The 23,093-nt window shown below is 38.1% G+C and overlaps 1 protein-coding gene across 3 annotated transcripts in view; it reads right to left on the reverse strand.

Moving 5' to 3' along the window:
- Positions 1-6,076: 6,076 nt before the first annotated feature.
- The window catches only part of slc1a2b (solute carrier family 1 member 2b), a 49,133-nt gene continuing 32,116 nt past the window's right edge, over positions 6,077-23,093 (reverse strand). Inside the window, exons 8-11 of one of the 3 annotated variants that reach the window (XM_026239454.1) lie at positions 21,405-21,599; positions 12,527-12,661; positions 12,096-12,351; positions 6,077-8,848 (exon numbers count right to left, since the gene is read on the reverse strand). In XM_026239454.1, coding sequence (XP_026095239.1) covers positions 8,774-8,848; positions 12,096-12,351; positions 12,527-12,661; positions 21,405-21,599 — 661 coding nt within the window. In that variant the 3' untranslated portion in view covers positions 6,077-8,773. The remainder of the gene's footprint in view (positions 8,849-12,095; positions 12,352-12,526; positions 12,662-21,404; positions 21,600-23,093) is intronic. The other 2 variants (XM_026239455.1, XM_026239457.1) reach the window with 2 other exon arrangements.

Below are 23,093 nucleotides of genomic sequence, written 5' to 3' on the forward strand. Positions count from 1 at the left end.
AGGAGAGCATAAGTCTAAGTGGACGTCCATGACATGCGGAGTCCCACAAGGGTCAATTCTTGCACCGCTCTTGTTTAGCCTGTATATGCTTCCACTAAGTTAAATAATGAGAAAAAACCAAATTGCCTATCACAGCTATGCTGATGCTACCCAGATTTACCTAGCCTTATTTCCAAATGACTACAGCCCCATTGACTCCCTTTGCCAATGCTTTTATGAAATTAACATTTGGATGTGCCAGAACTTGCTTCAGTTAAAAAAGTAAAAAAAAAAAATGATGTCATTGCATTTGGAAACAAAGAGGGAGTTTTCAAGGTGAATGCATTCCTTGATTCTAGGGGTCAAACACCTTAAAATCAAGTCAGGAATCTTGCTGTGATTCTGGAGACAGACCTTAGTTTCTAAATCAGCATACTATCATTTAAAACATTGCAAGAATTAGATATTTTGTTACCAGTCAAGACTTGGAGAAACTTGTTCATGCCTTTATCACCAGCAGGGTGGACTATTGTAATGGGCTCCTCACCGGCCTTCCCAAAAAGACCGTTAGACAGCTGCAGCTCATCCAGAATGCTGCTGCCAGGATTCTGACTAGAACCAGAAAATCGAAGCGTATCACACCAGTCCTCAGGTCCTTCAAGATTCAAGATTTTTATTTGTCACATACAAAGTTATATATAGCATATATAATCAGCAGTGAAATGTGAGACAGGTCCGCTCCATGGAAAGTGCAAATATTAAGAATACAACAAAGATGAAAATAGACATAAATATAGCTATGAAAGATTGAAATAAAAGTAAACAATACAAATATAAAAATAAGATATTAAAAAAAAGATATAAAAAAGATGTATACTGTAGAATTAAATATAGAACGGAAATAATGTGCATGAAAGTAAATTGTAGTCTTAAATATTAAGATACCCAGGGATGTGGAAGAGGCAATGTGCATATGTGCATTATACTGTAGTCTTAAATATTAAGATACACTGGAATGTACAAGAGGCAAATGTGCAAACAGGTTGACACTTCCAGTATGTCAATGTGAGGTAGAGAATGATGAATATCTTACTAATAAGGGAATGTTAAGTGGAGACATGAGTCTCTCGGTTTTTGCCATCAGGCTACGGAAGCGATTACCAGATGGCAGCAAAGTGAAAAGATGGTTACTGGGGTGGGTGGAGTCTTTGATGATTTTAGCAGTTCTGCTTCTGCAGTGTTTGATGTAGATTTCCTGCAGAGAGGGGAGAATAGATGCACTCAGCTAAGCGCACAACTCTATGCAGGGCTTTGCAGTCTTGACTGGAGCTGTTCACATACCACACTGAGATGCACTGAGTCAATACACTTTCTATAGCCCCAGAATAGAAAGTTTTCAGGATTGCTGGTGAGACCCTGAATTTCCTCAGCTGTCACAAGGATGATGAAAGGTTTTTTGAATGGGGTGGGAACCACAGATGAAGCAAGGGACTCATTAAAAAATGGATGTAAACAAACCGCAGGACAGTAGAATACTGTCAGAAATCCCATCAGGTCCAGCTGCTTTCCTGACGTTCACTCGCTTTAATGCCCTCCGAACCTCGTCCTCCGACATGGTGATCACATGATAATCACTGCTCTGACTGCTGCTTCCTGACACACTGATCGACAGACTCGTGCTGCTTAGATTGTTTTCAAAGCGGAGATTGTATAGCTCGCCATTTCTTGTTAATCATGAAACACACTCCTCTGCCTTTGGATTTGCCAGCCTCAGCTGTCCATCTGTAAAACAGAGAAGTTTTCAGACGGCATTACAGCAGCGTCTGGGACCAAGGGCGTGAGCCATGTTTCAGACAAACAAAGGATGTTACAGTCCCTAATGTCCCGTTGGAAACTTATCCTGGCTCTAAGATTGTCCATTTTATTCTCCAGAGACTGGACATTGGTGAGCAGAATGCTCGGAAGAGGAGGACTGTGAGCTCTTTTTCTCAGTCTGTTGCGGATCCCAGCGCGTTTCCCGTGGTGTTTTCTTGATCTATCACCTCGGGTGGTTATTCATGTGGCCATTGTTCATCTCGGCATTCCGGAGAATCTCAGATGGCCACGATGGGTTGGAGGATAAAGTGTCCTGAAACAGGTCAGTGAAGCGGTGTCCAATGTCCAAAAGTGTTTCTTTGTCGTAAATGATCAGTGCAGAAGTTATGTGTGTAAAAAGAGAAGGCAAAAGTAGGTAAAAAAGTTAACAAAAACACAATCTAAGCGGAATGACCTGGATGGCGATTGGACATGGCGGCGCCATCTTTTTTGACATCTTTACAATGGCTCAGTCTTTAGCTTTCAACTGCACAGCGTACAGGTAATGTGCTCCACCTCTGTAAGCACCAGGAGAGAAGGGGGCAACAAATCTGAAAAGGGAGACAGGAGAATAGTAGAGCAGACGGGTGGTCAAGTGAGGTGCAGACAGGGCTGAGTACGGCGGACAGCAATGGGGTCAAAAACAGACAGAACAGGTCAAGAACCAGAAGAAAATCTGAGAAACTCTGAGGGCAAAACACACGTTACACCAACTAGGCAGACAAACAATCTAGCACTCAGACCAGAGAAGAGAGACAGGATTAAATCACCAGAAAACACCAAAAAATAACAGAACACACTGACAAAGAGTACTGAAATCAAGCAGAATAAATAGGATGAGTAACGAGATAGAGGGAACAGGTGTGTCACAGCATAGATTGCTAAACGTTAACATTGTGTTTGCAATGTGTCAAGTCAAGTCACCTTTATTTATATACAGGGCGCTTTAAACAAAATACATTGCGTCAAAGCAACTGAACAACATTCATTTGGAAAACAGTGCGTTAATAATGCAAAATTATAGTTAAAGGCAGTTCATCATTGAATTCAGTGATGTCATCTCTGTTCAGTTAAATAGTGTCTGTGCATTTATTTGCAATCAAGTCAACGATATCGCTGTAGATGAAGTGACCCCAACTAAGCAAGCCAGAGGCGACGGTGGCAAGGAACCAAATGTGCTATATAAACAAACTTGCATTGTCTTACTAGTGAACAAAATTTTAATGAAGGAATTATTTTACAGATATCAAGAAGTATGTTTATTAATAGTTGGAATTACATATTTGATATCATAAACATATTTCTGCAAGTAATTATGTAATTTTTCATGTTGAATACATTTCATTTCATCAGGAGTATCGTTTGACGTAACAGTTGTGGAGTGTGGAGGCACGTCCAGGATTGGAATAGTCGTGTGTATATTGTAGGGAATGGTTGACGTGTTTGCTTGATGTTTTTGTAGTTTTGGTAATGTAGGATTTATCCTAGGGATGACGTTTCATATATTTGTGTTATTAGACAATTGTTGTGTCACTACCAAGTGTATGTGATTTAAAATTTCAGTTGGGTGTCATTGCGTTTTTGGCAAGTGTCCGCCATTTTGCATTTCGCAATTTGTTTTGGTTAGTGATAATGATCACCTGTATGCAAGAAGTTGTGTTCTTTCTCTTCAATGTTCTTTTATTTATATGATTTATTTACTGAACATATGTATTCAGGAATCATTAAGATCCACACTGAAGACAACAGTGAGGTAAGAGTAGTTTGTTAATTAGGTGCATTGTTTTCTGTAGGTGAAAAGGATGACAGAATTTGAAGTGGATCAATTTTGTGCAGGTGAGATCACGCAGGGAAAGCTCTCTGGGCTTAAAAAAACTTCATTATTAAATTAATGAAATTGAGGGTGACTTAAGGAAGTCGAAGCTTATTGATGAGCTTTTGTTGTATTTTGACGTACCTGATGTGACCTCTGAAATGGCAAGAGAGGAGATGGGGAAAAAAGGCGAATCCATTAGGAGAAGTAAGGAGCATGAGTAATTGTTGTAATTGATGCAGTATGTGGTCTGGCATTGTCATGTTGGAAAGAGCAAGGCTTCCCTGAAAGAGACGACATCTGGATGGGAGCATATGTTGTTCTAGAACTTGGATATACCTTTCAACATTGATGGTGCCTTTCCAGATATGTAAGCTGCCCATGCCACTGGCACTCATGCAACCACATACCATCAGAGATGCAGGCTTCTGAACTGAGCACTGATAACAACTTGTGCTGTCCTTGTCCTCTTTAGTCCGGATGACATGGCATCCCAGTTTTCCAAAAAGAACTTCAAATTTTGATTCGTCTGACCACAGAACAGTTTTCCACTTTGCCACAGTCCATTTTAATGAGCCTTGTCCCAGAGAAAACGCCTGTGCTTCTGGATCATGTTTAGATATGGCTTCTTTTTTTACCTATAGAGTTTTAGCTGGCAACAGCAAATGGCACGGTGGATTGTGTTCATCGACAATGTTTTCTGAAAGTATTCCTGAGCAAAATTTGTGATTTCTATTACAGTAGCATTCCTTTATGTTATGCAGTGCTGTCTAAGAGCTGAAGATCACGGGCATCCAGTACCACTTTCTGGCCTTGAGCCTTATGCACAGAGATTGTTCCAGATTCTCTGAATCTATGGATGATATTTTTTTTATCTGAGAAACTCCTTTCTGATATTCCTCCACTATTTTTCGTTGCAGTATTGGGGGAATTGGTGATTAATTGCAAACTGGTCCTCCAGCCGTTCCTTATATGTACATTTAACTTTTCCGGCCTCTTATTGCTACCTTTCCCAACTTTTTTGGTAGCTCTCATGAAATCCAAAATGAGACAATATTTAGCAATACATTTCAAAATGTCCCACTTTCAACATTTGATATGTTATCTATATTCTATATGTGAATAAAATATATGTAATAATATGTAAGTTTATGAGATTTGTAAATTAATCCATTCCTTTTTTACTCACAATTTGTACAGTGTCCCAACTTTTTGGCAAATGGTTTTGTACATAGGGGTGTTTAGATAACTATATAAGAATTCAAATGTTCACAATTTTTGAAAAATATTAACTGAAATGTTTTATTTTTGATATTTTATTAAAATAAATAATTGACCTCAAAAAGGAAATTCATTACCAATAATTGTTCAATTTTTTCATTATATTGTACGTCACTTATCTAAAATTTTCATAATTTAGTTACATCAAGGTTCAAATCAAATATAAATACCATATTAAGATTAAAAGTTAAACACTTTTTGTGTGCACACTCTACAGTTCTGGTATAATGTTTTTGCCTAATGTGACCAAAATGTCCTCCCAATAGAGAAATGTTTTGCTTAAAAAAAAAAAAAACCTTCAGGGATGGCTTGAAACCTTTCCCAGTAGCTTTTGTTTCTTGATGTGTCCCTCAGAGTTCTGTTCTAGGCCCGCTGCTCTATATTTCTTATGATGCAAACACATGCTTAGTCACAGTATTCACAGGCATAGACTCCATAAACCTTAATTTCTTTAACACTACAATATTAGTTTCAAACCCCCTTCCCCACTAGATCCTCGTCTCTCTTAAATACCCTGTCACGTAAAAAAAAATAAAGACAAAGAAAGAAAAATACATTAATTAGTTATGAATCAACATTTATTAGTTATAATAACTGTATGTACACCAATGGTACAACATATATTGATATGCATGAATACACTTTTATTTCACAGATATGAAACAGGAAATCATTTATTTTACCACTTTCATTTTGAATATAGTTTCCTCTCTTTTTACATAAAAAAATCACATCACAAAAAGGATGAGAGAAAAGAGAAGCAGATGAGTTTACGTAAAGGATAAGTGTAAGAAATGCAGACCATCTATTAATGATGGTTTCAGATGTATTCAATTGAGTAAGAATAATAAATCTGGGATATTCTACAAGAATGTTTCACAATTGCCTGTAAATTGTGTGTGTGTGTGTGTGTGTGTGTGTGCGTGTGTCTATGTGAGTGTTTAAAAATATATCAGAAACATTGAAAAGAAACATTGGAAAGTCAAGCGCAAGACAGACAGCATGGAACAGGATCTGTTTTACAGAAACTGTGGATGTGGCTCAACACAGACAATACAGTGTGCTTTATATCATCAAGTAAACTCAAATTCACATTCCAGCATATCTTATCATAATTTTAAAATGTTACATATAATCTGATGTACATATAACACAAACATATGTAAGACTATCACATTAAAACAATATTTTATTGTATAACATCTTCAAAAATATAGCCTGAATATTTTGAGATGCTATAAATAATATACAAATATCTTCGTTTTGAGTCTGATGTTAGATTACATAGAAATGTAGGGACACATAAATGTATGTAGGGAAAGAAATTCCAAACATAGATCAGATAGAATAATTGATATGAAATTGTTGAGAGCTAATCTGAACTAAACTCAAGCAAAGTACTATCTTTCTACACTTTTCACTATAGTATTATTATTATGCAGCACAGAAAGGGTATACATTTTCTATAGGATTACAAAAACACTTAGTTAAAACTGTCACATCAATAAACATCAACTCCGTGTTACCTACAATCAGTGGCTTCGCTAGGTTTTCTTGGCCCCCTGTACAGCACATTTCAATGGGTCAATATCCCTCAATAGGAATTGTGGACTGTCGTCCCCCTCAGTGGGGGGTGGAGGAGGAAGAGAGGATGTTGCACTCTGTCCCGCTGTTCCCCCACTAGCAACGCCTCTGCCTTCAATATGTACAAAAACTGCGAGGAGACACTTTAAAATTCATGCTTTTTAAGAAACTGGTGCAAAACACTAAATGTCCATGCAATGAAATAAAACACAAGAGTGGCTCAACACTCAACGACCAAACAATCTCAACAGTCTCAAACATCTGCCTTTTGATGGGCAACTCTCACAACATCTAAAATTCAGATTATATTTCTATATAAAATGGCAACATGAACTTGTGCTCATATGGCATTTATTCTCTTGGCAAGGGTTGAAACACTGGAACGTCAAATAGCTGTTTAGAATTCAAGGAATCATAGAGAGATATCTCAAATTAATTTGACATATTAGGGGTGGAATTCTTTTGATATCTTTGTTTAGTTTTGACAAATACAGGATTTTTAAAAGAATCATCAAACAAATAAGCAAATAAAAAAATAAAAAAGGCCAAAATTAGAATCCTGTGATCCGAGATCACACGGGGAAGAAGTGTGCTCGTCTGAATGTATCATTCATTTGAAAGAATCTTTTGTCTGAATCTCTGATTGGCATAGTGAGGTATGTGGAATGTGCATATTGATTGGTCAGTCTGACAGGAAGTGATAGAAAGTTGGCCTATGAGTGTTTTGCAGCATGGTGGGGCTAAGAAACAGTCATTTGTAATATGAGGGAACGATGCTGTCAGAGATGAATAAGAGGACAGAACATCCAGAGGTAGTATATCAGATCAGCTCAGTAGTAAAATCCTCCTCTTTATTAAGCTCTAACCCTTCAATTGTAATACTACTTGGCTTCATTGTTACTGTAATTTAGTTCTGATTTTCAAAAGCTCAAAATAAAAACTGCTTTAAAATAGTTATTATAGCCTTGGGGTAATGTCTCTCTGAGGTAAGAAATTCTGTTAATTGCAAAATGAAAATGAAGGCATTATGTATTTATAACTGTGTAAATCTACTTGGATTATAAAAACAGGTAAACAGTTCTCTGCAGCAGGCTAACTGGGCCTTAATACAAATGATCTCTGTGTGCATTAGCGATGTTATTTTTTTTATTATTATTTTTTCCCTGACAAAATTTTTCCTGGAAAAAACAAATAGTATAATTTAATATGCCTGAGTATACCTCTATATCTTACCAGTGGAATGAAAAATAGACTAAATGTATACCGTTTGTGGGTAAAGGCATTTAACTGCTTTAGATGGGGTGTGTGCTCTCAACATGCTGGACATATTAATAATGCCAGTCCAGGTTTAGCACACACCACTCTGAATTATATAAAAATAATCCTGTTATTTTAAAAGATGCACTGAAGCCATCAGCTGTATGTCCACTGTATGACTGACAGTGTTCAGGCGCTGTTTTGGTTGTACAACATAAATAGACAATTTGTGCTTTATAATGAACTAAACGTAAGGCATGCATTGCATATTTCAGTACTTCTGAATGACGCAAAGGGCTCTTGTAAGACCTGAAATAGTAAATATAGAATGTGCCTGAAAAGTTTTTGTGCTGTTGTGCCACTGATTCACCAACATACATACGAGAAACACCCTATCATCTGTTTCCTTGACAGAATATAGAAGAAAAAAACCCTCTCCAGTGAGCACTGTGATAAAAGGAGCTCCAGAGACTTGTGCTTTACCTTCCATCTGTCGCCTCCATCCCTACTTTTGTATCCTAGCAACACCATATTAGCCTTTTGAGAAGTGGTTGTAACATTTGTTCGGACCAAGAGGTGCTACAGTGTTGTGCAACGTAGTTCAGCTGTCTAGTGTAAGGCCAAGGAACTAGAGGCAGACAAGAAGGTTTCTGTCATGTTCTCACATAAAAAGTAGTGGACGATGGCTCTGCAAGAAGCTATGTTATCTGTCTGTTCTCCCTCATTTTTCACCCCTTTTCAAAATACATATGTTTGGAAGTTTACGTATTTATTTATTAGCATCACAAATAACTTATGTAACTGCCTCAATAACATTATGTCAGCTGCATGTGTGAGCTTTTGGCCTCATATTCGTGTGTTACATGAGACAGTATGATATTGTTAAACATGTTAGAAAATAATAGAAACCATAGAAATAAACTACAAAACCCATTTGTTCTATGTTCATGAATATAGGTTGCTTTTTTCTCTCTCTTCTGGGGTTTCGGCGTCTGTGTGCTTGCATTAATCATTTTTCCAAGGTTCTTCCTCAACGAGTGTGTTCTCCGCAGTTGAGCCGTTTGTGGCCGCCAAGGTTACCTGAAAGAGTTTCAACAAATTTGAGGTCATATCCATGTGAATCTTCAACGGTAATTGTAAGATCTCTCTGGAGCTTCGGAGCAAAGAATTCTGAGACTTTTAGCACAAGTACAAATATAGCGGAAAAAATATTTTGATTTAAAAAAAAAAAAACATTAGGATGGATGGCTGTTTGAACCTTTCAGTTCTAAAAGTGATCCCAAAAGCGGAACATTTTTGTATCGTTCCTTTGTGTTGTTACCATTATTGTTGTGGTGTGGACTCCACTATATGTTTGTTGTCATGATGTATTGACTGATAATAATATTTCAAGGTCAAAGCATCCACTCCATTTCAACTGAGAATACCATCTCAACAGCGGTTCATGAGCCCAATTCAATTGCAGCACACAAGCTTTTAAGAACTACAAACAGTCTACTGTTACAGCGTCCCAGACACCAATATTTTTACAATTCAGAAAAGATCAATCACAAGTGAGATTTCGTTTGGGAGATATTGGTTAAGACCATGATTTTTTTAAATTATTACACAGCACACCATGTGCATACAGTATATTAGCACTGTATGTTGTTTGCTTTTGTGATCTGAAGGTTTGGTCCCAGAAAAGACATGTCACCAAGTTCTCTTAGAGTTCAATTTTGAACTTTAACTGGTTAACTTGTTACAGTTATTTTACAGGTATCATTCTTGATGTGGATGATTAAAGTTTACACTAAACAAATTCACAATCTAACTGCCAGTGCTGATGTTATAATGAATGCCTGTTATCATTGTTTACTTCAGCAAATGATGCCATTCCTCTGGCACTCTTCTGCTTTTGACCATTTAATTCAGGAAATTTGAATCCAGTTGTTTAATTTTTACTATGAAACATTGCATAGTGATGAATACTTTTGTTTCTGTCATTTAGAATTCTGTGCTCCAAGATATATAGACCTTGACACTAAAGCCATTTGACCATTACCTGTATGAGATTTTCAGTGACAAATACACAGACTGCTCTATAACATTTGACTAAAAATAAATAAATAAAAATAGCAAGGTACAACAATAGGACAAGCATTAATGAGTGGTTACTTTGCAAGGCTTCTACAATGGATTGCATTTTTAGATAAAATGGGTAAGTTTTTGTTAAATTATTGTTTGAATTCAGAGCATGCAAGCACAACAGACAGCAGAAAACAGAAGCAGATTTTCTAGTCTAGTCTATTTTGCACCAAGGAAAAACACAACAAAAACATGTCTAACTGTTTTGTAAAACTTTCAAAACTAAAAGATGAAGATGTGTCTACTCAGGAGGACGGATCTTCTCTTTCATTCTTAACTCCCATAAACGTTTGTTTAGTCTCAGGCAATGCTTAATTGCTGATGTTCTCAAACTTGATTATCAGTTAATTTATGTAAACTTAACTTAATAATTACTTAAACTGAATCACTCAATAAATCATCCGTATCATAAATACATAAGAGTTGAATAAAGCCTGCTTTCCACCATCAGGTGAAGGGTAATTGTTACCAAACCATGCACCAAGATGGCCACAGTCACAGTTTCTTTTTAAGATTAGGATGCATGTTACTTTGGTGATGGAAGAGTTGGTGGCGGTATGATACTGTGAATAAACCCTGGAGCATTTGGGCCCTATTTTAACGATCTAAATGCAAAGTGTAAAGCGCACGGCGCAGGTGCACTCAGGGCGAGTCCAAATCCACTTTTGCTATTTTAACGTCAGAAAAAAACGGTTGACGAGCCCTGACGCATGGTCTAAACGGGTTGTCTCTATTCTCTTAATGAGTAATGGGTGTTTTTTGGGCGTAACGTTCAATAAACCAGTCAGAGTCTCATCTTCCATTCCCTTTACGAGCCAGTTGAGCTTTGCCATGACGGATTTGCTATTTACACGGCGGAATTTGGCAAGCGCAAAGACAGAATGCGTCTCCGAGATGAAGCGGAGCTGTTCGTGTGCGAGCAAATAGATAGCCTAGTTCCGATACATGCGATGACTATCTATTATGACATGTAGCCATTTTTATAGCCTACAAAAAAATCTTATTCATTGCAATCCTTTAACTTTTTATATTTGGCATGTTTGTGTGCTGCTGTGCGTCCCTGTGTTTAATAAGCAGCGTGTGCGCGTGTTGCTGAACCGCCTATACTAACACGCTCTTTAAATAACAAAGAAAAACATTGCACCAGACTTTAAACCAGGTCTGAGCTGGTCTATGGCGCAGTCTATTTTCAGCTCCTTACACCAGAAAATGCTCCTTAGCAATTTTAATGATTGCTCACCACGTGTAACGTTTCGGGTCCAAGCCCTTCATCAGACATGCATATTGCTAAGGAGCATTTTCTGGTGTGTGGACTCATTGTTTACCTTTGCAACTACTTGTCTGCCCAGCACCCAGTTTTAAGGTTTAGGATGTGCGTGCTGTACCTTTGAATTCTAGTGCACGTATTTTCAGCTCCTTAAAATAGCAATGCGCCAGCAGTGCGCCTGAAAACATCTCTTTTTTAGACCAGCACGCCCATGGACGCAAAAATGAGTGCAAATGCAAATTAAATTATGTGGCGCTGGACGGGAAAATGCGAATGGCACCGGACTGAAACTAGCAAACACACTTGTGCTGCACCTTGTGTCGCATTGTGCTGGGGGTATGATAGGGCCCTTTATGTTGTATGGGATGTTCACATCATGTAGAAAGGGAAAGGTTCCCATAGTAGCTAAAAAAGGAAACAATATTATAGTATATGTTTAAATGTGCTAGCCTCTTGTTGAAAAAAGCTTGTAGAATAATAGTCTACAATACTATAAACACATTATCAAGGATGGTGTGCATTCGCATCATGCTCAAGTGGAACTGCAACTAGAACCATTCCACACCATGCTCTGAATATTCGGCCTGCTGGTGGAAAGGTGCTTTCATAGGTTTAGCTTGTAGTTTATTATTTAAATCATGGATCTCAACTGAACTTAAAGTGAACATTATTCACATATTATTTAAATAAATGGTGTAGGTAAAAGTAAAAATAATAATGAATTATTTGATTTGATATAGATTATGATGCACTGGTGTTCAAAACATATAATATTATGTTGTAATATCCTCAAAATATGCTCTGAGAAAAGATGCAAAGAAATATAAGTATATGAGTAAATATGCAATTATACATATGCATATACATATATGCTAACATGCAAAAGATATCAGAAAAGAGACATGCAGGCATGTGTTATGTAGATGTCTCTACCTCCTTAAGCATGACTTGTACCTTGCAATCATCTAATAAGACTGAATTTTGAGCAGCAAAGACGCACTGGTTGGAGTTGTTTTCATGATGGTTTTTGAGGTCATCATAGTAGGACTGGGTCTTGTTCATCATCTCTATGTCATCAGACTTTGCATGTTGGGCGTCCAGAGCATCCAGCTCTGCCTTGGACAGATGGTAGACGATGCCAGCCCCATATGAGTCTCCAACCACATTAACTGAGGTACGGAAACGATCCCTGAGAAAACAAAAAACAAAAAACAAATGATCATATGCTCTGTTCAGCAGTCACATATTTCCTGAACAACAGCAGGACAATCTTAAACATAACAGTAACAGCTTCAGGGAAGGCTTTCATTTAGCATTTACAAGTCCCAGTCAGGATCAAATACGTCGAGATTCAGAATACTCACAGAAGCCAGTCAACAGCCACCAGCAGACTGATGTCTTGAGTAGGAAGTCCAACGGCTGTCAGAATGAGTAACATGGTGACCAATCCAGCACTGGGGATACTCGCTGCCCCAACACTGGCAAGTGTTGCTGTAAGACTAAATTTTGGGAATGCAAACACTTATGTTATATTCATATACACATAAAGTAGTAGAAAATAGAAGACAATCTTGTCCAGAGCAACTTAAAGTGAAAATACCAGGCTACTGTTTAAAAAGGGCAAAGATGTTCTGAATTTTGCCAAACAAGTAAGTGAACACCTAAACTTTGACATTGGGTGGCCTCAAAAGACTGGCAACAGACAGTCAATTCTTTTTAGAACACAAGATATGTGGTACAGTAGGTGGACATCCAGATTGGGTAATAATTCACATTTTGCATATGCATTACAAAGTAAATATTTTTTACAAGCAATTATCTAAAATAAAACCAAAAAAGATTTGTAATGAAGATAAAATATGTAGACAAATAAGAATAAAGCAGTAAACACACACACTGCTGCTTACAATGCAGCATCATCTGTCATCATCCCTGTGCCTAAGAACAATATATCCTCTTGTCTGAATGACTATTGTCCAGTTGCCCTCACATCAATAGTCATGAAGGTATTTGAGGGACTGGTTAAAAACGTCATCTGCTCCTCCATCCCGGATACTTTGGACCCTCTTCAGTTTGCCTATCGCCCAAACAGATCCACAGATGATGCCATCTCTCACATCCTGCACTCTTCTCTCACACACATTGACAACAATAACAGGAACTATGTAAGGCTGTTATTTATCGACTATAGCTCAGCTTTTAATACTACAGTCCCCATAAAGCTAGCTTCTAAACTCATGGACCTCGGCCTGAATTCTTCACTCTGCAACTGGATTCTTGATTTCCTCACTGGAAGGCCTCAAGTGGTGAAACTAGGCCAGTACACCTCCAGCTCCATCACCCTGAACGTAGGAGCCCCACAGGGCTGTGTCCTGAGTCCCCTGCTCTACTCTCTCTACACACATGACTGCGTGTCTTCGCACAGCTCCACATCTATTATCAAATTTTCTGATGATACTGTGGTTCTGGGCCTCATTCACAACAATAATGAGACTGCATACTTGAATGAGGTAGAGAAATTAACATCATGGTGCCAGGACAACTGTCTCTCTCTGAATGTGAGCAAAACTAAAGAACTGATTGTGGACTTCAGGAAGAGACAGCAGCAGCCCTATACTCCTCTCATGATCAGCGGGACCCCTGTGGAGAGGGTGAGCAGCTTCAAGTACCTTGGTGTAAACATCTCAGAGGAAATGATTTGGATTACACACATTCAAACACAGGTTAATAAAGCCAGACAAAGACTGTACAAACTGCGACAGCTGAGGAAATTCAGGGTCTCACCAGCAATCCTGAAAACTTTCTATTCTGGGGCTATAGAAAGTGTATTGACTCAGTGCATTCTCAGTGTGAACAGCTTCAGTCAAGACTGCAAAGCCCTGCATAGAGTTGTGCGCTTAGCTGAGTGCATCTATTCTCCCCTCTCTGCAGGACATCTACCTCAAAAACACTGCAAAAGCAGAACTGTTAAAATCTATTTTTAATTCTACAATATACATCTTTTTTATATTGTATTCTTATATTTGTATTGTTTACTTTTATTTCATTCCTTCATAGCTATATTTATGTATATTTTCATCTGTGTTGTATTCTTTAATAATTGCACTGTCCATGGAGCGGACCTGACTCATTTCACTGCTGGTTATATGCTATATATATAACTGTGACGAATAAAAATCTTGAAACTTGAATCACTGAAGTTGTCAATTAATGAAGCACTTTTTTACATTGTGTACATTTTGTTGATTATAATGAGAGAACTTGAGTTTAATCATGAGGACATTTTATTGATCAGTCCATTCTTTAGAGTTTCACTGATTTAGATAAATCGTGCAGGTTTAATTTATTAATTTCTTGTTTTGCTAATATAAAAGAAAATAATTTATAAAACACGCAACAATTTCTTAATCAGTGTACAGACAGATATCTTTTCCCCAAGAAGTTATCTGTCAAAATAAAGGACAGGTAACGATTAACATAGTAGTGCGTGACAAAAATGCATGTTGTTTTATTGAAGGAATTTTAAAATATAAATGAAAATATAGGCCTAATATGTGAGAATATTGACATTTTGCATATAAATCCAAGTAGCCTAGATCACTAAAGGCTACCACGTTTAATGCCACAAACCACAGTTTATTTGGAATAATTTAACACATAATTCTTATTATATAAATAATGCCGCAAACCTATTAAATGTGTCAATTCTAAAATATTGTGTAATACTGTGTAGCTTAGAGAAAATATAAGCACAGGCTCATAGGCTTGACATTTATCCTGCCTGAATTTGTTCTAATAAACACAGATAACTTCAAGTAATAAACTTTCATCTGTAAATATTAAATATTTCAACTACAGTGTTTTTCTTTCATTTTCCCCGAATGCAGCTGTCAAATGTAACACATCGGTGAGGCAAAGCTGATGGCTATTTGCGAATTTGCTGTGATGCGCTTCTTTGATAACTTATGGTCAAAGCGCCACTCAGCGGTCAAAAACTGCAAATGCACTTTACAGATGCGACGATGAATCATTATCATTTTGGTTGGCCACCTACTGTACATCAATTTTGGAAGAATGAACTGGACCATCAAACTGTATTTTGCATTGTTGTATTTAAAATACACATTATGGAATGTCATTATGTAAATTATTACTTGATTATGATTACTTAACTACATTTTTGTTACATTTAAGTGACAAACAACACTGATCATTGTGGCACTGTCAGCATCATATCTAGTATTTAGGTTGTGTAAAATGTTTGTGTCATGTATATAACCCTAGTTTCCTGAATTACGGGACGAGACACTGCGGTAGTAACTTATATTTATAAAACTCCACCCAGGAGCTTGTATAGAATAGCAACAGTTAACTGAAAGATGCTGTTTAAGGTCCTCTCCTCAGCCCAGTGACATTTTATTAAGAAGAATAAACCTAGATTGTCACAAGGCACTGCAACTTTTGTAACTTATAACAGTGGTTCTGATACCTGTCCTGAGGAACTCCACCCACTGCATATTTGGCATGTCTGGCAGGTCTTGATTCAACTTCATCAGCTCTTTAGTAGAGTCTGCAAGAGTTAAACTGTGTGTGGCCTATGAGGGAGACATGCACAATTTGTGGTGGTTGAATATGGGTGTGAGATGGTATAAGTTCACTTGATCGCCAAAACTAGCCAGAGAGACATTCTCAACTTAGAGATAGTCAGACCATTGACACAGCCCATTGAGGGCCCACAAGTCCAACCTCCACCTCTCCAGGAGAATGTACCAGATTGTCCTTACTTCAAGAGAAGCGAGATTTCCCAAAGAACCAATATTGTGCTGCTTTCACCATGAAAATATTCACTAATTGTATAACCTTCTACAAGAGAAGGCTCTTGCATTTAAAATGTTCTCCAATATCTCAGTCGAAAAACCACATTTAATCAAAGTGCTTAGTTTGGAGGCCGAACCCAGGGTTTCCACATCTACAGACAGGGGTGCCACACATTGCCCCAAATCCAAAAAAGCAAATCTGCTTTGATCTCAATCTCTTCCAAGAGGGAAATAAAACCCAAGAACAATATGTGGTATATTGCATGTATGGAACTTCCAACCAAACATGCATTCCACACTCTCATTGTCACAGTTGGAAGCAGGTATGTCAGCAGGAAAACATACAGACTGTTGTGCAAGAGCAACTATCCACAAAGCTGATGATGGAGACAAACCAAAAGGGGGCAACAGGCTGTTTCGCATTTAGACCTAAAGAATTTTTGTCTTCATTATGCCATTGCACATACTGAGTGTCAAGTCCGGCAGATGCAAGTGCAGGATTGGCCACAATCAGTTATCCTTTTACAGCACCAGAAAATACAGACTGTAAATTAAGGGATTCTTTTTGGGAAGGAGGCATTTCCTCTCCCCATGGCTCTTTTCTCCAACAAAGAATGAGTATCTGCCCAGTACTGGAACTTTCGATGCAGAATCAGTCATGAAGCGACTGATTGTGTGACTTGGATATTTGGTAGCTCAAAGTGACAAATCAATAATAGCAATAGTAAACAGAGAAACATTCAAGTTGAAAGGGATTGCATTGTGAGCTTTCAGAGTTCCAGAATGCCCCATGTGCAAGCCACTTAGAAAATACACCACACAGAGTCTGGGAAGAGTGAGAGACTGACTCTTCTTAGACTTGAGCTCAGCATCAGATTCACAAAACTCTAACTCATGCAGTGCTTCAAAAATTGCATAAGTAATAGTGATAGAGGATAGCCAATTGCCCTTCTTTCCTCCGAAAGGAAATGAGCCTCAGTGAAGCAATAATATCTTAACAATATTATTTAAAAATTAAATAATATGTCAGATAGCTAGGTGACATTGATACAATGTTGAGTTTTCATCCAAACCATCATCTTGGTTATGTCAGGATTATGGAGCTGTCTGTGTGTTTTCGACCCTGTGACCCAGTTTCTGTCTCCCGTGATTTGTTAATTTGATTCCAGGTGTGTTTAGTTTCTTCCACATGTGTTCCATGTCCCGTTAATTTAATCATTCCATACACCTGTGTTTTCCCCCATTATCCTGCCTTTTATAAGCCCATGTCCTTTCTGTTCAGTTTTGTCGGGGTCTATCAGTGAATTATGTGTCTTCCTCCTGTTCTCCATGTTGGATTTTCCCCTGTGTTGGATTAATAAAGACTCATTCGATTATCCTCAGCACCGTGTTCCTTCCGGCAGCATAATGCCAGGTTGATGTCATTTCAATATTTCAAAAATGTTGGATCAACATTGAAATTTTGATGAAAGAAGTCTTGTTTGATTAATCAAGTGACAAATTTCACACAACTTCACTGGTACACTTTTAAACAATGCTGCTTCTACTTTAGACTGTAGTTGCATCTACAGTCTATTGGACATAGAGTATTGAAAGAGAGCTGAAATGGATGACAATATCACCTAATCATCAATGAACTGACTTTAGCTGAAAAAAGACTCTTTGTTATTTTCTTCTTGCATTGTTGACAATCTATTTTCCTGTTTAACACTGTAAAGCTGCTTTGACACAACCAGTATTGTATAAAGCGCTATAGAAATAAAGGTGACATGACTTTATTACTTGACAAGTGACATGAACATCAACAAGAATGTCACATTTATACATAGCCCATGTCTTACTCAATGTTTGCAGAGCACCTTCCGTTCTTTCTTTTAGTAGAAATAAAGGAAGATTTTCTGCTTTGTCGGGTAATCATTCATTTTCCTTAATCTATATTAAATGTTGTTGTTGTTGTTTTGAGCAATTTAAAAGTGATTCATACTGTGTTTTACAGATTAACATTCCTGAATGTTTCTGTATGTATGACAGATGAACTGACTTGCTCTTAGGTGACTCCATGCTTTCTTTTTCAGATTTCAGAGAGCCCTAAGGAAAAGAGGCAGCAGCCTGACATAAGCCAGTTTTTTAAAAACTTGAATCACTGGATCACTTGTAGTCTGACATCAGACTCTTATTAAAAATATTTTAAAGTTTGTAAAGCTTTTGTAATTTTGTTATTTTTGTCTCACTTTTATTTTTTAAGACTGATATTCTGTATCTTTTGTCACTGATTATGTTAAACTGTTTAAAAAATAAGTGACTTTTAAATAAATGCTCAGGAATTAGTCGATATTCCATTCTGTAGTTGAAATATTGTTGTTTTATCATTATCTTGGCACATAAGATGGCAACATTATTTATGTTGAAATTTCAGTATTTCAGTTGTTTTATGTTTGTTTTCAGTGTTTCGACAAAAGTGGTTTAGTATTAACATTACATATATTGATCCAACAATATTACCAATGATTGTTTAAAAAAAAAAAAAGGTTCATTATAGATGAAACAACAGTGATGCAGAATCAATATTACAATGTAATGCTAATTCAATGACATTGCCATTGTTTTCAAAAAAATAAAAATAAACATTGCTTCAACATTAAATTAGGGTTAATAAGTGATGTTGAAACAACATCACATTTTAACATTAATTCAGTGCTGTTGGTGTTGATGCATCAACATTCTGCTGGAAGAGGTGTTAATGAGGCTAGCAGGGGGTGCTTGGCCTGTGTTCTGTGTGGGTCCTAATGCCCCAGTATAGTGATGGGGACACTATACTGTAAAAAGCACCATCCTTTAGATGACACGTTAAACAGAAGTCATGACTCTCTGTGGTCATAAAAATCCCATGCCACTTGTTATAAAGAGAACAGGTTTTTCCACTGATGTCCTGGCCAAATTCCCTCCACTGGACCTTGTCATCATCAACACCTTCATCATCCCCATCCACTGAAATGGCTCTACCAGTCTCTCTCTCCTCTCTACCTGTAGCTGGTGTGTGGTGAGTGCACTGGTACAGTTTTCGGCAGATCGGCAGACCCCAGGTGGTTAGAACTGGTAATCACACATCCTCCTCACTCACATTTAGCACTGGTGCCCCACAGGGATGTGTACTCAGTCCTCTCTTGTACTCCCTGTTCACTTATGACTTCCCTGCTAAGCACAGCTCCAACATCATCCTCAAATTGCTGACGATACTACTATCCTAGGACTCATCACTAATGTCGATGAGACATCCTAAAGAGATGAGGTTAATGCACTCACAGCATGGTGTGCTGATAAAAAATCTTTCTCTAAAAGTCAGCAAGACCAAGTAGATGATCGTAGACTACAGGGAATCAAAGAGAGAGGGTCACGTTCCCATTCACATCAATGGAGAGATAGTAGAGACAGTTAAGAGCTACAAGTTTCTTGGCATTCACATCTCTGAGGATCTTTCCTGAAGCCTACACTCAGAGACCATAGTGAGAACAGCCCGTCAGCGTCTCTACTTCCTGCAGAGACTGAAGAGGTTTGGCATCTCCTCTAACATCATGTCAAACTTCTACTGCTGCACTATTGAGAGTATTCTGACAAGCTGCATCACTGTATGGTACGGCAACTGCTCTTCTTTGGACCGCAAAGCTCTTCAGCGAGTGGTGAGAACAGCAGAGCTCATCATTGGACATAAACTCCCAGCCTTACAGGACATCTATCAAACTCGCTGCTTGAGAAAGGCTTGCATCATCATCAAGGACCGCACTCACCCTGCTGATCACCTGTTTACCACACTGCTATCTGGCAGACACTTACGATCCATCTGATCACGGACAACCAGACTGAAGAACAGCTTCTATCTTCAAGCCATCAGACTGCTTAACAATCAGCTATCCTCCATCTAAAAATACCGGAATACATGCTGTTTACTTTTATTGTACTTGTACTGCCACTTTTTTAATATTCCTTCATGTAGCTCTGTGACAGTCTAAGTGAAGATTTGGACATTGCTCTACTCAGGAATACATCTGAATGTGTGCTGCTCTTAAGTTTATTTATTGCATCTGCACTAAATTTCTACCACACTGAGTACAGTGAAAGTGAAAGTGAGGTGACATACAGCCAAGTATAGCGACCCATACTGAACACACACCCGGAGCGGTCGGCAGCCAATAATGCTGCGGCGCCTGGGAAGCATTTGAGGGTTTGGTGCCTTGCTCAAGGGCACCTCAGTCATGGTATTTCCAGCCTGAGACTCGAACCCACAACCTTAGAGGTTAGGAGTCAAATTATCTAATTCTTAAGCCACAACTTCACCAAAAGTTTAATTCACAGGTGCCCCACAAGGCTCAGATGTGCTCAGTCCACTGCTCTTCACGCTGCTGACCCACATCTGCACTGCCAAGTTGAACTCCAACCACATCATCAAGAATGCAAATGACACAACTGTGGTAGGTCACTTACCATCAACAGCTTGACTGTGGGGAGAGTCAGCAGCACTAAATTCATGGGGGTGTACATCACAGAGGATCTCACATGGACCACCAACACCATGTCACTCTCCAAGAAGGCACAACAGCGCCTACACTTTCTCTGCTGGCAGAAAAGAGCAACTCTCCTTCCAACCATCCTCAATACACTCTACAGGTAAACCACTGAGAGTGTGCTGATGGCTGCATCACTGTCTGATATGGGAACTGTAGTGCAGCAGACCGCAAGGCCCTCCAGCAGACAGTGAACACAGCTGCAAAGATCAGCGGTGCCCCTCTCCCCTCCATCCTGAATATTTTCCTTATACGATGCTCCAGGAAAGCCAATAGTATCGTGAAGGACCCCACCCATCCCTCCCACAGTCTCTTCCAGAGACATCAGAGCTCGCTCTTCCAGACTGCTCAACAGCTTTTTCCCCCAGGCTATGAGAGCCCTGAACTCAAATCACCCCACCCTCCTCTGAAACCCCACACAAACCCACTACCTCCTGAAACATAGACCATATCACGCCCCAAAACAACCCCCAACTTTACCACATCACAGAAAGACTGTCTGAAACTCTTTTTTTCCATGTGCAATTCGAAGTGTGCTACTCGCAGGTGAGTGGGCCTGTACAAACCACCTGTAGTAACAAGGCACCTGTAGTAGGCAAACATTTATATGTAGTATATTTAGAGTCAAAATCTGTCAGTAGGTTAGTTGTGTATAGGATTATACTGTTTTACTTAATTGTTGTATGTCTGTATTTATGTCGCACCATGTTCCTGTGAAGCACAACATTTTGTTCCACTGTATGTCTACACATGTAGCAGAATGACAATAAAGCTTAACTTGACTTGATTTAATTGGTGCACAGCACACTAATCAATTAGGTAGATGTTAGTTCATAATATACATTTTTGAAAATATTCTGTCTTACCTGACAGTGATGATTTGACCGGGATCTAAATCTATTCCGTTCATCTGGGCAATGAAAATGGCAGCTACAGCCTCATAGAGGGCTGTTCCGTCCATGTTAATTGTTGCTCCAACAGGAAGCACGAAACGTGTAACTCTCTTGTCAATACCAAGGTTTTCCTCAAGACAACGGAACGTTACTGGCAGAGTGCCAGCACTAGAGGAAGGAAAGGAAAACATATAATTATAATTCAGAAAATGAATTATGCTCGTGGTCATGTTGTAATAATAAGCAGTTTTTAACTTTTTGTATTTTGTCTTACAAATATATTTATTTATTATAGTAATTTGCACAGTAATTTTCTCCAATAATAGTAATTCTATACAGTGGGCATAGAAAGGAATCCCCCCCCCCCTTTTAAAATAATCACATTCACATTTTGAATTGAAGATGGACACAGTTTTTGTTTTATCCAGCTGTCTTCAACTTATAACATCTAAGTGAAAAATAAAACACCAATGTGTCAAAAAACAAAAATACTGAATCACTGAAAAAGGATCACATTCTCTATGGCAAACAGAACCATTTGATTTTCAGCTGTGCTCATTTTGAGGGGAGCACTGGGGAGGAATGCTCTGGGTCCGGGCTAAATGAACCGGACAGAGGTGTACACTGGGTTCGGGAGGAATTACCAAGCTCTGGGCCCTCTCCCCCGACAGTATGGCAAATACGCATACCATTGCTTTATTATCTGTAAGGGGAACTCATGAAAGAATGGTCATTGTGTGCATGTGACAAAAATATCACAGATTCTCAAAAAGAATGTGGCTCGTATGGGGGGCTGAAGAAACAAAGGCCACACGCAGTCACCACTGAGCTTTGCCAAAACACACCTTGAAGATTTCTGAGGCAGATGAGACTTAAAATGTCATTATTTGGCCTCAACACCAAATTATATATCTGACAGAAATCCAATACAACTAATAAATTAAATATTACAATTTTAAATACAATTTTATAAACAAAAATCAATTAAACTGAAAAATATAAAAAATAAATAATTGTAGTGTTGCAAACACACTAGTTTGTATAAATGACACAGAACATCTAAAGTGCATTCTAATTTCAAACTTACATTGCAGTCTGTGCATTATTAAACAGTCAACCAAACATATACAAGGTTACACAAGTCAGTTTAAATAGACCACATTATACCGGTCCACTCTGCTGTTATGCACTTTTTTGCTCATGTGAAGAGGATGATCTTTTCTGTCTACTTTACATAAAAAAAAAAAAAAAAAAACGATTATAGTTTAACATTCCGATACATTGTGAATATGGAAACATTTGGATATGTGCAGAATGAGACGTGAGCAACGACTTTTAAATAAATTGAATATTTTGCAAAACAGGATCAAACAAAAAAGTACTGGTCATAATACTTGCATAAAATGTTTGATGTGAAAAAAGCGGTTCACTGACTGTGCAGCACAGCCACAAGCGCCACAGTTTTATTTTATTTTTAATACTAGTGTCATTTGAAAACATTGCAATTGCGTTTTAAAATACAAAAAACCGAGCACCACAAACCCATTTAAAGAGGCGCATTCAGCGGTCAACTTGATGGTAAAAATGTATCTAAAATGATCTAAGATGATTTGAAGTAAAATGATCTCAAACATATGGTGCGCTCTCTTCATGTTATCAAAT

The sequence above is a fragment of the Carassius auratus genome, chromosome 50, assembly GCF_003368295.1.
Source record: "Carassius auratus strain Wakin chromosome 50, ASM336829v1, whole genome shotgun sequence".
Taxonomy (NCBI): Eukaryota; Metazoa; Chordata; class Actinopteri; order Cypriniformes; family Cyprinidae; genus Carassius; species Carassius auratus.